This window comes from Erithacus rubecula, assembly GCF_903797595.1.
Source record: "Erithacus rubecula genome assembly, chromosome: 14".
Lineage (NCBI taxonomy): Eukaryota > Metazoa > Chordata > Aves > Passeriformes > Muscicapidae > Erithacus > Erithacus rubecula.
This window is the reverse complement of record NC_136666.1, coordinates 1872154-1885468: the sequence shown is the minus strand read 5'-3', so window position 1 is coordinate 1885468 and position 13315 is coordinate 1872154. Positions and strand designations below refer to the sequence as shown.

Here is a 13315-nt window from a genome sequence, read left to right as displayed (position 1 = left end):
GGGGCTGAGGAGGGGAAATAAAGATTGGGACGGGTGAAATGAGAAGGGAAATAGGGCTGAGGTTGGAAGAAAAGGGGGCGGTGGGACAGCGGGGTGTGCCCGGAGCCAGGTGCGGTGGGGGCAGCGGAACAGCTGAATCAACAGCTGGATGCAGCAGGGCTGTGGCAGTGCCACTCCTAGGGCCACCAAGCTGTCCCCAAAGGAACGCGACACCCCCGACTGGGTGCGGGAGGAAGCTGAGCCCTGCCCGATCACCCCGAACCTTCGTGTCCCTCCAAAGGACACCCCGCGCGTGGCACAGTCCTTGTCCCGAATTGTCACCTCCCTGTCCCCAAGGTGCCCCCGGGCAGCGCCGGGAGCCTTTTTAATGAGAGGAGCGGGGCATTCCGAGCACGGAGAGCCGGGACGTGACCGGAATGGGAGAAACCCACCGGGAACGAGACGCAGCTGCGCCTTTTAAAGTCGCGATTGAAGCCGCGCTCCTGCAGGGACGAGCAGGGCCAGGCCAAGGGGGGCACGCTGAAGAAAGCAAAAAATATAAATTAATGAGCCGGCTAATGGCGAATTTGCAGGGGCCACAGGGATTTCCCGGAGTCAGGGGGTTCATCTTCCTCCTTGGCCACGCAGCTGCCGGGGTAATTACAGGGGAAAACAAACACTTCTGGCGTGGTGATTCCCAGCCCTGCAGCGCTCCGAGCTCACCCCGACCTGCCCTGGGGGCAGCTGCAGGGCCCTGTTTGCTCCCTGAGCTGCCAGGCCCCGTTAGCACTCGGTTTCCAGCAGGGAAAAACAGTTTTCTTCCCAAAATCGCTCCTGAAAAATGAGTTTTCCTCTTTCTTCTTTCACCCAGCAGCTGGGGGCTCGGGGTGGTTTTGGCTCTGAGGGTGGGGGTTTTTGTTTTGTGGATCAAATTTTAGCCTCAAGCTCTCTCAGGGTTTTAGGAGTGTTTGGAGGATCTCAGACTGGTTTGGGGTGGAAGGGACCTTGATGTCCAGCACCTCTTCAAGCCCATCCTGCAGCACTTCCAGGGATGGGGCAGCCTCACAGGGAAGGATTTCTCTCTAAAACCCCTGGGAGCAGGCAGAACCATGAGATCATTGCCTGGGAAAGCCATTCCAGGAGAACATGAGTCCCAGGAAAACCCAACCCTGCAGAGCAGCACAGCTCCCTCCCCACAGCCCGTTCCCAGCTCACTCCAGCCCTGACCAGGATTACAGGAAGTGTTGGAATGAAAGACACACTCCCCAAAGCAGAATGAGCTCAGAGATGCAGTTTGTTATCTCAGGACCACATGGAATTGGATTCCAGCTCAGCCCCTTCCTGCAGAATTTTCCATCTGCTCCACTGCAGGATCAGAACTTCCCCAGCACAACTCGTGAGCAGCTTTCTCCCAGATCATGCGCCTCGCTTCCAGCATGGATCAGGAGGCAGCCTCCCCCAGGAATCTTGTCAGAAGCACAGATTTTTTTTCCCCTCAAGAGGAACAGTTTTTATTCAGTACAAACTGAATGTTTGTGGCCCAGGCAACCCAGAGAGCTTGGATTGCACTTGGCACCCGAGCAGGCGTCGTTGTGATTTTATCCACAAAAACAGATCTGTTACCTCCTCTCAGCCAGGAATGTGACCCTTGGAAGCACCAAAAAAGAGAAATCTTAGCCCAGGCAAGACCTTTGCTGTGCCAAAAACCAGGGGTGACATACCCAAAGGTTGTTCATGTTCCTCATCCCCCTTTTCCATCATCCCTTCCACTGGGATGCTGCATGTTTTGGCCCAGAGCTGGAAAATCCTGTGTTTAAACTGATGGCCCAGGAGGTTGGGACAGAACTTTTGGAAGATGAGAGCTGCCATTTCTCCTTTTGGGAAGGAGCTGACTGCTGAGGCTGGGTTTGGAGTGGGAATCAGTGCAATTCCCCTCACAGCTCCTCTTGGTGCTGACAGCCCCTTCATTCCCCAGCTGACAGAGTGAGGAGGGAAGCGAGCAGAGCAGATCCTCCATCAGCTGCTGCATTTTCTGCTCTCACACCCAAATTCTACCCCCCCAGCTCATGTTCCTGGCAGGCAGCAACCAAAAAACCTCAACCACCCCTCCCCAAGGCCAGAGCCCTGCAGAGTTTGGGGGCTTCCCAGATCTCCTGGCTCATTATCTCTCTTAATTGAGTCTGGGGGCTCTGATCAGTTGGCACAAATTCCCCCCTGGGTTCTGCCAAAGGACAGCACAGCACAAATGCCACCAACAGGGCCCAAGATGTGTTCAGAGCCACCCCCAGGGCTTTACAAACCCTCAGCAAAAGGGTGGGGGAGCCATGTGCCCCCACAATGAGATTTCTCAGCAGATTGCAGCCCCCAAGAGATGATTTCTCAGGAGATTTGGCCAGAAGGGAACTTGTGACAGAGCTGATTTGCACTCAGTGATTCTGAGAGCAGAACAAAACCCCAGCCTGGGACTCCCCTTCTTGCTGTGCCTCCAAAGGAAAGCCCAGGGGCTGGCCCAGGCCCTTCCAGGCCAGGGTCACCACATCATTTACTGGTCACAGGTCCTGCCCACTGGCCACAGCCACAGCCCACCTTTGTCACCAAAAGCTGCTCCCCTGCAACTCCTGATCCTTCTCTCCCTGTGTGCTGTGCCCTCTGCATTCCAGGGCAGCCCAGTCTCAGGCTCCCCAAAATAAGATTCCCACATCCACAGGGAGGGTCCAGCACCACCATCCACCCCCTAAACAAGATGCTGACCCTCCCTTTTTATCAGCCACAAAACCCTCCTGCACACACTTGGTTAAGGTTTGACCCCTCTGCAGTTCAGCAGCTGGAATTTCAGCCTGCATTTTTTTCTGCAGGGAATCCAAACAAGCTCACCTGGCTCTCAAGAACCTGGGAAAAAGGCCAGAGCTAACCAAGCTCATGAATCCTGAGCTATTCAGGAAAAGCAAACTCCTTCTCCATGACCTTGGAGTGCTTCCAGCAGTGCTGTCTCGACAGGAAGGGAGGGACAGGGCCATGGCCTGTTCCTCATCCCCTGAGAGCCACCCCCAGGCCTGCTGACACACAGGGACAGTGGTGACACCAGCATCAGCAGCACCCAAGGAGTTCTCCATCAGCCCAGACACCTTCTGGCTCATTTTTCCTTTCTTCCTGTGTCCCATCTGCCCTTCCTGCCCTGCCTGTCACCTGTTATGGGGCCCCTTTGGGACAGGGATTGGGGATCAGAGAGGAAAATGGGAATGAGGAATGGGGAGAACAAACAGCTGGGAACTCATCCGAGCAGACAGCAGCTGGCAGGACCGGGGTGATTAAATGATGTGAAACTGAGAGTGCTCCGGGGTCAGAGCCTTTAATGCCAGACAAACCCCACCCCCTGCAGGGATCCTGCAAGGCACCCTCAGATTGCCTGCCTGGGAACAGCCACCAAATCCTGCAACAAAATAATCCAGCAACAAAAAAAAATATCCAGCAACAAAACCACCCAGCACCGCAGAGGGAAACGCTCAGGGTGTGCTGGGCTGGTTCTTCCCACCCCAGTAACATTAGGGGACAAGGTTCCTCCAGGCTGTCATTGTCACCCCTCCTGTCCCAGTGATATTAGGGGATGTGTATTCTGTCCCCATCTATGGGTGGGGCAGTGCCCCTGATCTCCTGGCACATATTATCTGCTAATGGGCCAGCTTTAAACCAGCTGGGGCAATCATCTTTATCTTTCCACAGCCCATCCTCCCTCCAGGAGATATCATCTGCTGCTGCCCCATTCCGCCCCACTGTGGGACTGATCAAATTCCATCATCCCACTGGCAGATGCTCCAGCCAGGGCAGGAGCCAAGCCTTTCCTACCTAGAGAAAAACTGAGATTTGGGACACCAAGGCACCTTCTTTCCACTGCATTCCAGAGGAAAGCCAGACCTTTCCACATCATCCCTGCACCTTCAGAGGAAAACTGCACCTTCTCCAGGAGCACTGCTCCAGCTGAACCACATCTGCCACTGCAGGAGGATGCAGCACCATTGAATGGGGCTGCTGCCACCACCCTGACTGACTGACGGGTGTCAGCTTGGATTCTGACTCTGGCAGGGTTTGGGACTGTTCTTTGTAATACTGCATTTCTATTTTAATTTTCCTAGTAAAGAACTGTTATTCCTAATTTCCATATCTTTGCCTGAGAGCCCCTTAATTTCATTTATATAAATTTATATAAATTTATAACAATAATCTGTTCCCAACACCCCACACCCAGCTCTGAAAGTCCCCCAACCTCTGACAGCCAGAAAATCTCTTCGGAATGGGCTTTTTTCTCTTCTCACCATGCTCCAAAATTTTGCTCCAGTCTCTGTTCTTGGCCCTTGCAGGAAAAAAAAAAAAAAAAAGGAATTCTGGCTCCCCTCTGATGCTTTTATGGCTCCTGGAGTGGAACCCCACAGCTCCAACTCAACACCTGAATTAATTCCTCCCTGCTGAACCAGTAGAGCCTGCTCTTAAATCAGCATTTATTCCAGAGATAGAGGGGGGAAAAACCCTCTCAAAGGGATTTTGGGACACGTTTCTGAATATTAGAACACTATAAATATAAAAGGGAACAGAAGGAAATAGAAATATTCTCACAGGGTGACGTTTTCAGCCCATTTCTGCTTTCAAAAAATTAAAATAGTTGCATGATTTTTATTGTGGATCACGTGGGGCCTCTCAACTCTGTGACCTTAAAAGGGCTTTGAGGGCTGAAATCAGAGCTCCTTTATTGCCACTTCTAACAGGGAAATGGTGATTCATGCCAGCAAACCTCACAGGACACAGGTCACTGTCACAGGGATGTGTCACCTGCTCTGCTCTCTGTGCTCTCACCTCATCAGCTGGCCCAGCATCACAATTTTCCTTTCTCCAAAGTTCCCTTGAGAAAAAGTAAAACCAAAATGTCCTTATTAAAGGAAACCTCTGTCCCCTCTTCCTTTGTCCCTTCCTGTCCCCTCCCTGAGACCCCTCAGCTCACTGAACCAGCACAGAGCAGGAAAAGAAAGAAAAACTCCATTTTTTTGTGTTTTGGCCTTTCCTACAAGGACAAAGCTGGAAGCAGCCAGGAAACCACCAAGTCCTTCTGCAAAAAAAAAAAAAAAAATAGAAAAAGAAAGTTGATGGGCAAAGGCTGTGCCAGACAAATTCCTGCTGCTGCTCCTGCTGGATGTACCTGCCCAACAAATCCTGGAGCATCAGGGAAAGTCACCTTCACCAATTTTCTGGAATTTATGTGCCAGGGCAAGGTGTAGAACCCCAAGATGTGAGTGGGAATTCTCAGAGCTTGTCAGGCTGGGGGAGAGCAAGGAACAAAGAAATCTGTCCCAAATTGGTGGAAGCACTGCAAAAGCCACCTGGGAGAATTCTGCTCTGCCTCCATTCCACCTTTTTGCTGGAAAATTAACCAATAGAGACAAATCAGCCCAAAACGAGAGAGACAAGGAGAAAAAGGTCTCCAAAAAAGCAGAGCACAAGTCAGCTCAAAATGAGAGAGAATGAGAAAAAGGTTTCCAGAAAAAGAGAACAAATAATTCAAAATGAGAAAAAGGTTTCCAGAAAAGCAGAACACAAATCAGCCCAAAATGAGAGAATTTAACTCATTCCTTTCTGTATAATTTAGCATAGTTATAACAGCACTTACAAACTCCAGTAAACACAAATATGGATTTTATGAGGCCACCTACCACTAAATTATATGGACAACTGGATCTTCTGAGATGCTTGTGTAAAATATCATTCTCTCTTCACTCACAGCATTCAAAATCCTCAATTTTTAACTACAAAATTTTGATTTTAAAATTCTTTTAGTGTGAGCTGAGGTCAGCTCAACACCCAGCATCCACAAGTCAACATGTGGTCCATGATTCCAGGGAAATTTAGAACATTATTTTACTGTGACATTTGGAACTAAATATTTGGTTTTTTCCCAAAACTCAACACTAAGATTTTTACTGTTACCAATTCATCTTTTTATTGCTCCCTTTTTTAACAGCAGAGTGAGGAGAAGAGAGTGGGATTTGAACACACCATTATCACAAATAACTCAAAAATTCTATAAAATTGTCTTTCAGCTGCAAAACCCACCTCCCATGCCACGACCTAACCCTGTATTTTCAAGCCTTCCCTTGCTGTTCTGCTTCTCCCTGCCCTTGAGCATCACTCCTGTGTGCCAGCAGGGATTCCTGGGAGCTGGAATGTGCCCTGGGGCTGCTGCAGAACCATTCCCAGCCCCCTCTGAGCTGCCTCTCTCCTGCAGCACAGCTCCCATTGCTGCCCAGCCGTGCAGGAGGCAGCAGAGCCTCTCCTCATCCCTGCAGCTCCTGCCAACTTCTCTGCTGCAGGCAGTCAATGTGCCTGAGATGCTGCTCCCAGCCAAGCCCTGCTGCTTGGGAGAGGAAATCAGGGAAAAGTCACTTCCAGCCCCAAAATCCAGGCAGTTCTCAGCTCTCTGGGGGTGTGGGGAAGCAGAAATAGCAGTGAAAACGGCTTCATGCCAAACGTGGGTCAGCAGGAGGATCAAATATCCCAGGAGTGATGAGAAAAACACCATTTTGGGATAGCAGTGAGGCCTAAATTGAAAATTCAGGTGGTGCAGGAAGGTCCAGAACAGGCAGCTTTGGGCAGGAGCTTAATCCGTGGTGATGCTGGCTGCCAGCAGGGCTGTGGGGTGCTGAACATATGTTCTGCCCTGGCCCTGCAAAGGCAGGGATTAATCCCCACACCAAATCTGTGTGCTGTGCGTGCAGGGTGTCAGGAAAGGCACTGCTGTCAGTCACATCTGCTGCAGCAAACAGCCCCTCCCTGCTCCTCTGGGGCAGCCATCCTCTGGCCAGGATGAAAGGCTATCAGTGCAGGGCTGCAGCAACCCGAGCTGCTATCGGCAGGATGGCAGGGAGGGATGAGAGGGCAGCCCGGAGGGGAGGAGGAGAGCAGCCGAAAGCGCTGCCGCGTTCACGCCTCGTTAAGCCCTGGCGGTGACGCTAGGCCCGGCTCCAGGCCCGGCTTTTCGCTGCTCCCACTGATCGCAATTACAGGCAAACGCCCTTAATTGGCTTTGCAGCTCGGGTTGAGAGGGCGCTTCTCCAGCTCTGCAAACAGCCTCGGCTCTCGTGCTGGCATTTCTTTGTCACTGTCACCTCGTGGTGGCCCCGAACCGCCTGCACTCTGCTGAAGCCACCACCTCCCAGCACGGCAGAGCTTTTCCTGCAGTCCCACTCCCCTTCCTGCGGCACAACCCAGGACAGAGCACAACCCACACGGCAGGCAGGGTCTGTTTAATGCAGGAATGAAACAACAGGCAGAGCGTGGGGAGGGATAAAACATTGCACCAGTGGAGGGGCCACATCTCCAGCACTGAGACACCTCTTCCCTCCTCGAGCAGAGCCCTGAGGAGGTTGGAGAGAGGATTTGGAGCTGCCCTCGGTGCACCCCCCAAGCACAGAACTGCTGCCTCAGCACAACTCACCAGCCCAGCAGGAAGGTTTAGGGGGCCCCCCCAGCGAAGATGAGCTCCAGGGCAGCCTGGATGTCCCCTCCTGTGGCCTGCAGGGCCCTCAGGCTCAGCTCATCGTCGTGGATCCCCATGTCTCGCAGCTGCTGCAGCTGGGGCTGCCACTGGCTCTGCTCACAGCAAACAGGAGAGGGTTGGGGTGGGTGATGGGATCTCAGCTCCTCAAAGTCCAGAGATGCTGCAAAGCCCCCAAAATCCATCCTCCACCCCAGTTCCACCCAGCACTTTTGCAGTGTCTGTGATGAAGCCTTAGCTTTTATATATATCATATATTTGTAATCCTGCCACTCTGAACTCCATACAGAGTGTCAGCTGCTGCTTTCCCATTTTGGTCAGACACAACAATTCCTCTCTAGGCCTGGAATCAAGGACACTTCACTGCCTCAGGCCCTGAGAAATGTAAACAAAAGTGAGCTGAGGGGAAAGCAAACCTAGGATAAACTACTTTGTTACCCAAAGCTGTAATTGGGATCTTAACTCCCATATGCAAATGGACCAAACTTTTAATAAAAGGACCAGTGGTCCATTTGTGGGGAGTTTAATCTGCCCAAAACCTTCCTGAAGGCCCTTCAATAAATATAAATAAACGGCTTTTGATTCCCTTAATTTTGTCTGGCCCCTGTTTTTAGGTAAAAGAAGACACTGGTGATGTCTCTTCCAGGTGAATGTCCTGGCCCAGGAGGCAGCTGGGAGACGGCAGAGGGATTCAGGATTGCACTGACCTGGAGGCTGGGCTGCCCTGAGGCCTGCAGGGCGTGCTGCAGGGCCTGGCTGAACAGGTCATTGGTGATGGGTGTCCCTGACTGGACACTGGAGGACATCGGGGACGTCCCAGAGGAGTGGCCCTAGGAGGAGGGAAGGGATCAGAAAGGTCACAGGAACCAGCACAGCCTCCATGCCAGAGGGAAGGGAGCTCCTCCATGAGGGAGTGAAGGGGCCCCAGAGCTGAGCCAGGCTGTGCTGGCTGCCCCTGGGTGCTGGGACCATGGGGGAGATACAAACCACAGGGATTTGCATGGGGGAATGCAGAGCCAGGGCTGGGATCACCCAGGGAACTGCTCCCACAGGGAACTGGGACCACCCAGGGAACTGGGATCACCCAGGGAACTGCTCCCACGGGGAACTGGGATCACCCAGGGAACTGCTCCCAGAGGGAGCTGGGACCACCCAGGGAACTGCTCCCACAGGGAACTGGGACCACCCAGGGAACTGGGATCACCCAGGGAACTGCTCCCACGGGGAACTGGGATCACCCAGGGAACTGCTCCCACGGGGAACTGGGATCACCCAGGGAACTGCTCCCAGAGGGAACTGGGATCACCCAGGGAACTGGGATCACCCAGGGAACTGGGACCACCCAGGGAACTGCTCCCACGGGGAACTGGGCCCATCCAGGGAACTGCTCTCAGAGGGAGCTGGGATAACCCAGGGGACTCCTCCCTGAGGGAATGCTGCCCCAGCCGTGCCAGCCTGAGCTGCCCTGGTGCTGGTGTTACCTGTGTGCCCGGGGTGGGTGTGTGGGAGCTGCTCTCAGGGGTGCTGGCCAGGGCCAGGGCTGTGGCCAGCTCGCTCTGGGTGATGGGCCGAGGCCCTGCTGCCCCTGCATAGCCCAGCGAGGCCGGGCGTGAGCCAGACGTGCTGCTGGAGGGGGTGGACCTGGTGCTCTGCATGGAGGGAGAGAAAAACCCCAGCTGGGTGTTTGTGGCCCAGAAAACCACAGATCCCTGCCCTGCCATCCCCAAACTCCCAAGAGTGGAATTTCTGAAAGACAAAACAGGTCAGAGCGGGATGTGCTCTTTTTCCACAAAGTCAGCTGTGGAAACTAGCAGGAAAATCTTCAATCTATCATCCACCAGCCCCAAATCAGGTGGTATCAGCTGTGGAAACTGGCAGGAAAGCCTTCAATCTATCATCCATCAGTCCCAAACCAGGTGATATTAGCCTGGAACAAAACAATTGCCCATTGACAGGCACCCAAATATCCAGTTTTTGTTTTCCTTCCCCTTTGTCCTATGGAGAGGAAGAGTGTAGAAGGGCAGGATCAACGTTCCCACGCTGCACTTTGGCCAGGAGGGCGTTTCCTCTGCTCCATTTTCCTGTTGTGTGCTCAGCACTGAGGAAAACCCTCTCCTGAACAGCATGCAAGCAGCCAGGATCAATATGTTTGTCTCCACATCCCCCTGGGGAGCCAGAGCAGCTCATGCTGTTCACCAAGCAGGACGAAAAGAGCTTGGGAGCTCTCAGGGCTACAAATTAACCCTCAAAAAGAGGTGGAAGTCATCTTACCTGGTGAAAGTCATCTTCATCATCAGAGAGCCCCTCAAAGAGAAAGCCACCTGCAGCAGAAAGGGGGGCAGAAGGATGTGGCAAAGCAGCAGGGATTGGGGTTTTTGGCTGAGCTCAGCCTCAAGCTCCCCTCCCAGGTGGCATACCTGGCATGTCCCTGTAGGAGCCCAGGGCCATGGCCCGTGAGGAGGTGTCTGGGGCTGGCAGGGGGGTGCTGCCTGCCACCGAGTGCAGCACCAGCACGATGGCATTCACCAGGGCAGGGTGAGCTGGGATCAGCCTGCAACAAGGCACAGGGCATCAGGAACCCCCCTGAGGGACACAGGCACAGCAACCAGCACTGACTGCTGCCCCAGCTGCCACACAAACTGCTCCAGGCACCAGGGATCCTGCTGGGGCCACCTTGGACCGGCCTGGGTTCACCAAGGATCATTCTGGATCCACATTGGGCCTGGGCTTGGATCCTTCTGGATTCATCTTGGACTGGCCTGGGTTCACCAAGGATCCTCCTGGATCCACCTTGGACTAGCCTGGGTTCACCAAGGATCATTCTGGACTCATGCAGGTCCTGGCCTTGAATCCTTCTGGATCCATGTTGGACCTTTCCTCAGTTCTTCAACAATTCTTCTGGACCCACACTACACCTAGCCTAGGATCCTTCTGAACCCATGTTAGACCTTTCCTCAGTTCACCAGGGATCTTTCTGGATCCACATTGGACCTGGCCTTGGATCCTTCTGGAGCCATGCTGGACCTGGCCTGAGCTCCCCAAGGATCCTTCTGGCCCCACACTGACTGTCCCATGGTTTTCATTTCCCATATGCTCTCTCTTCTCTGGCTGAGCAGCTCCAGGTGTGAACCCCCACCCTGCCTCCCCCCAACACCCCCTGCACCAACCCAGCTGCTGAGGAGGGGTGTCCCAGCCTGGCAGGCAGGAGCAGAGCTCTGTCCCACCCAGGTGACACTGGGGACACTGCTGAGTCACTGCCCCAGCTCAGGGAACTTACGTGTCCAGCATGTTGGGGTCTGCAAACACGGAAAACAGATCCTTGTCCTGCAGAACTCCTGGAAAAGACCAGGAAACACAGTGAGACAGGATACAACAAACAGGAGCCAGTCACACAAAAGCCACAGGAACAAATAGGAATTGTTTTCCAGGAAGTGAGTCATGAGTAAACACCACAAATACTCTCATTGTTTCTCTGAGGTCTTTGTGTTTCTGGAGAGGCTCTTGGTCACAGCCACACACCCAAGGGACTTCTGTTTTTCCCCAGCAGATCCTGTGGGTGCTCCACCTCAAGGGAAGAATGGAAGCTGGGGGCCAGCTCCCTGCAGCCAGGCTGTGACTGCATCCCAAATTCTACCTGCCTCGGACTGGCACCATCCCAGAACAGACTGGGTTTAATGAACCATTTGGTAGCATCCCAAATTCCATCTGCCTCACACTGCCACCATCCCAGAACAGGCTGGATTTCATGAACCACTTTGTAGCACTTTGCAGCAGGGAGAGAGCATCCATAGCATCCACTGCTCCTTTCCCTGACCCTTCTGAAAGCAGGATCCATGCCCAGGGAGAAATCATCCATCCCTCTGTTCCCTGACCTTTCTGAAGCCAGGATCCATCCTCAAGGAGAAATTACCCATCCCTCCTTTCCCTGACCCTTCTGAAGCCAGGATCCATCCCCAGGGAGAAACCATCCATCCCCTCTGTTCCCTTCTGAAGCCAGGATCCATCCTGGATGGATCATAACTGACACCTGAACAGTCTCATGCTTTACAAAGGGACCAAAAAAAAATTGTTTTTAAACTCTCCTTTCTCTCTATCAGGAATTCAACCTAGATTTGGGTCTCTCCCTTCCCCTATCAGGAATCAAACCCTTCCTCAGAGCCTCTGGATCACAGCCAGACTCACCCAGAGCCACAGGGTCACTGCTGAGGCCAGGAGTAGCCACAATGATCTGATCCAGGGATTCTTTGTTTCCCAGCATCTTGAAGACCTGCCAGGGACAGCAGAGCAGATCAGGAATGTCACCCACCGTGGGACTGTCCCCAGAATGAGGGGACAGCTGAATTCCCCCCAGGAGCAGAGCACTGACAGCATCTCTGTAGGCAGGGCTGCTGTGCAGGGCAGTGTGCAGGACACGGAATTCCCGGACTGCTGCCACCTTATCCACAGGCTCTGAGGGGAGAAAACAGCAAAACAAAACACAGCTCAGCCTCTGTCAGCCCTCAAAGCCATTTCAGAGATCCTTTAACATCCCTGGATTGGGTGCAGTCACTGCAGAGTAACGACTTGCTGCACTCTCAAATTACAAAAATAGCCAGGAATATCCTCCCACACGTGCCATTACAGGAATGCCAACTCCAATCCCTCTTTTTGTACAGTCAGGAGTACACAGCAGCTTGCTCATCCCTGGGGCTTTGCTCCAGATTGCTGGCAAAGAAGGCCCTAAAATGGATCACAGGCAATTAAGGAAGGGATGATCCCTCTCCATGCTGCACAGCTCATTCCTTAACTCTTCTGTCAGCAGGAAATTAACACCCAGGTGCTGCTGGGAGAGGTGGGGAGTTCCCAAGCAAGGGAACACAGCAAAAGCTGCTCCTCAGCCCCCAGTAAAACACATCTCAAGGAGAATCCAAGGGGCAGCCCCCACAGCTCCTCACCTGGTTTCTGGTCAGGCTCAGGCCAGGACTTGCGCAGGACGTGGACAGTGGAGCCGGACTGGATTCCATAAAAATCCAGGGTCTGGTCATCCCTCAGCTTCCTGCCACAGTAGATCAGGTCTGGGAGGAGAAACACCTGAAGATAAACCTGTGCCACAAGCTGGGGGTCTCTAGGTGTGGCTTAGAGCCCTGGGGGGATTGAGCAGCTGTAGCTGCTCAGCTGGTTAGGGAACAACACAGGGAAGTTGTAGAGCTGAGAATCAGGAGGAAAATCACAGGGCTGATCTAGAGGAGGTGGCACAATCACCTCCTGTGTAAGAGCTGACCTCTCTCTTGTTGTCTCAATTCTCATGAGACATCCCACAAGGACAGAGAGACGGCGGGAAGCCCAAATACTCCCTACCAAGGACACTGCCGCGGCTGGAGCACCGTGACCCCATGGAAACAGCGAATGAAGGCCGAGCCCTCCCAGCAGCAGCAGCAGCGGTGGGAGGACGGGCCGAGGGTGTCCCCAAGCGGCGGGACAGCGCCAGGCTCCGGCGGGGCACGCACCGATGAGCTCGGGGTCCGGCAGGGATTCCTGCAGCTTGCCCGCGATCAGCTGCTTGAGGTGCGAGATGCTGCAGCCGCCCAGCGGGCACTCGCCCAGCTCGGTCTCCGGCAGGCGCAGGATGGATTTGGGGGCCAGCGGCTGCTCCGCCAGCTTCACGGCGATGTGCCACTCCGGCAGGGCCATGGCGGCTGTGCGCTGGGGACACACCAGAGAGAGCGAGCGCAGCTCTGAATCCCCGGCGTTCAGGGCTCCCGGCGGCGTTACCCTGCCCAGAGCCCCGATCCCTCCCGGCCGTGCTTCTTTTAGAGCCTT

General features: G+C 53.8%; 1 protein-coding gene across 1 annotated transcript; it reads right to left on the bottom strand.

Moving 5' to 3' along the window:
• Positions 1–7250: 7250 nt before the first annotated feature.
• On the bottom strand, positions 7251–13191 carry UBL7 (ubiquitin like 7). The gene is made up of 11 exons (XM_079318420.1): positions 13003–13191; positions 12451–12570; positions 11883–11965; positions 11699–11783; positions 10794–10851; positions 9934–10067; positions 9788–9837; positions 8998–9165; positions 8224–8346; positions 7457–7611; positions 7251–7376 (listed from the first exon to the last, which is right to left on the bottom strand). Exons 1-10 carry the CDS (start codon positions 13184–13186, stop codon positions 7474–7476), a joined length of 1143 nt encoding a protein of 380 aa, XP_079174546.1. The 5' UTR covers positions 13187–13191; the 3' UTR covers positions 7251–7376; positions 7457–7473.
• Between the last annotated feature and the right edge of the window lie 124 nt (positions 13192–13315).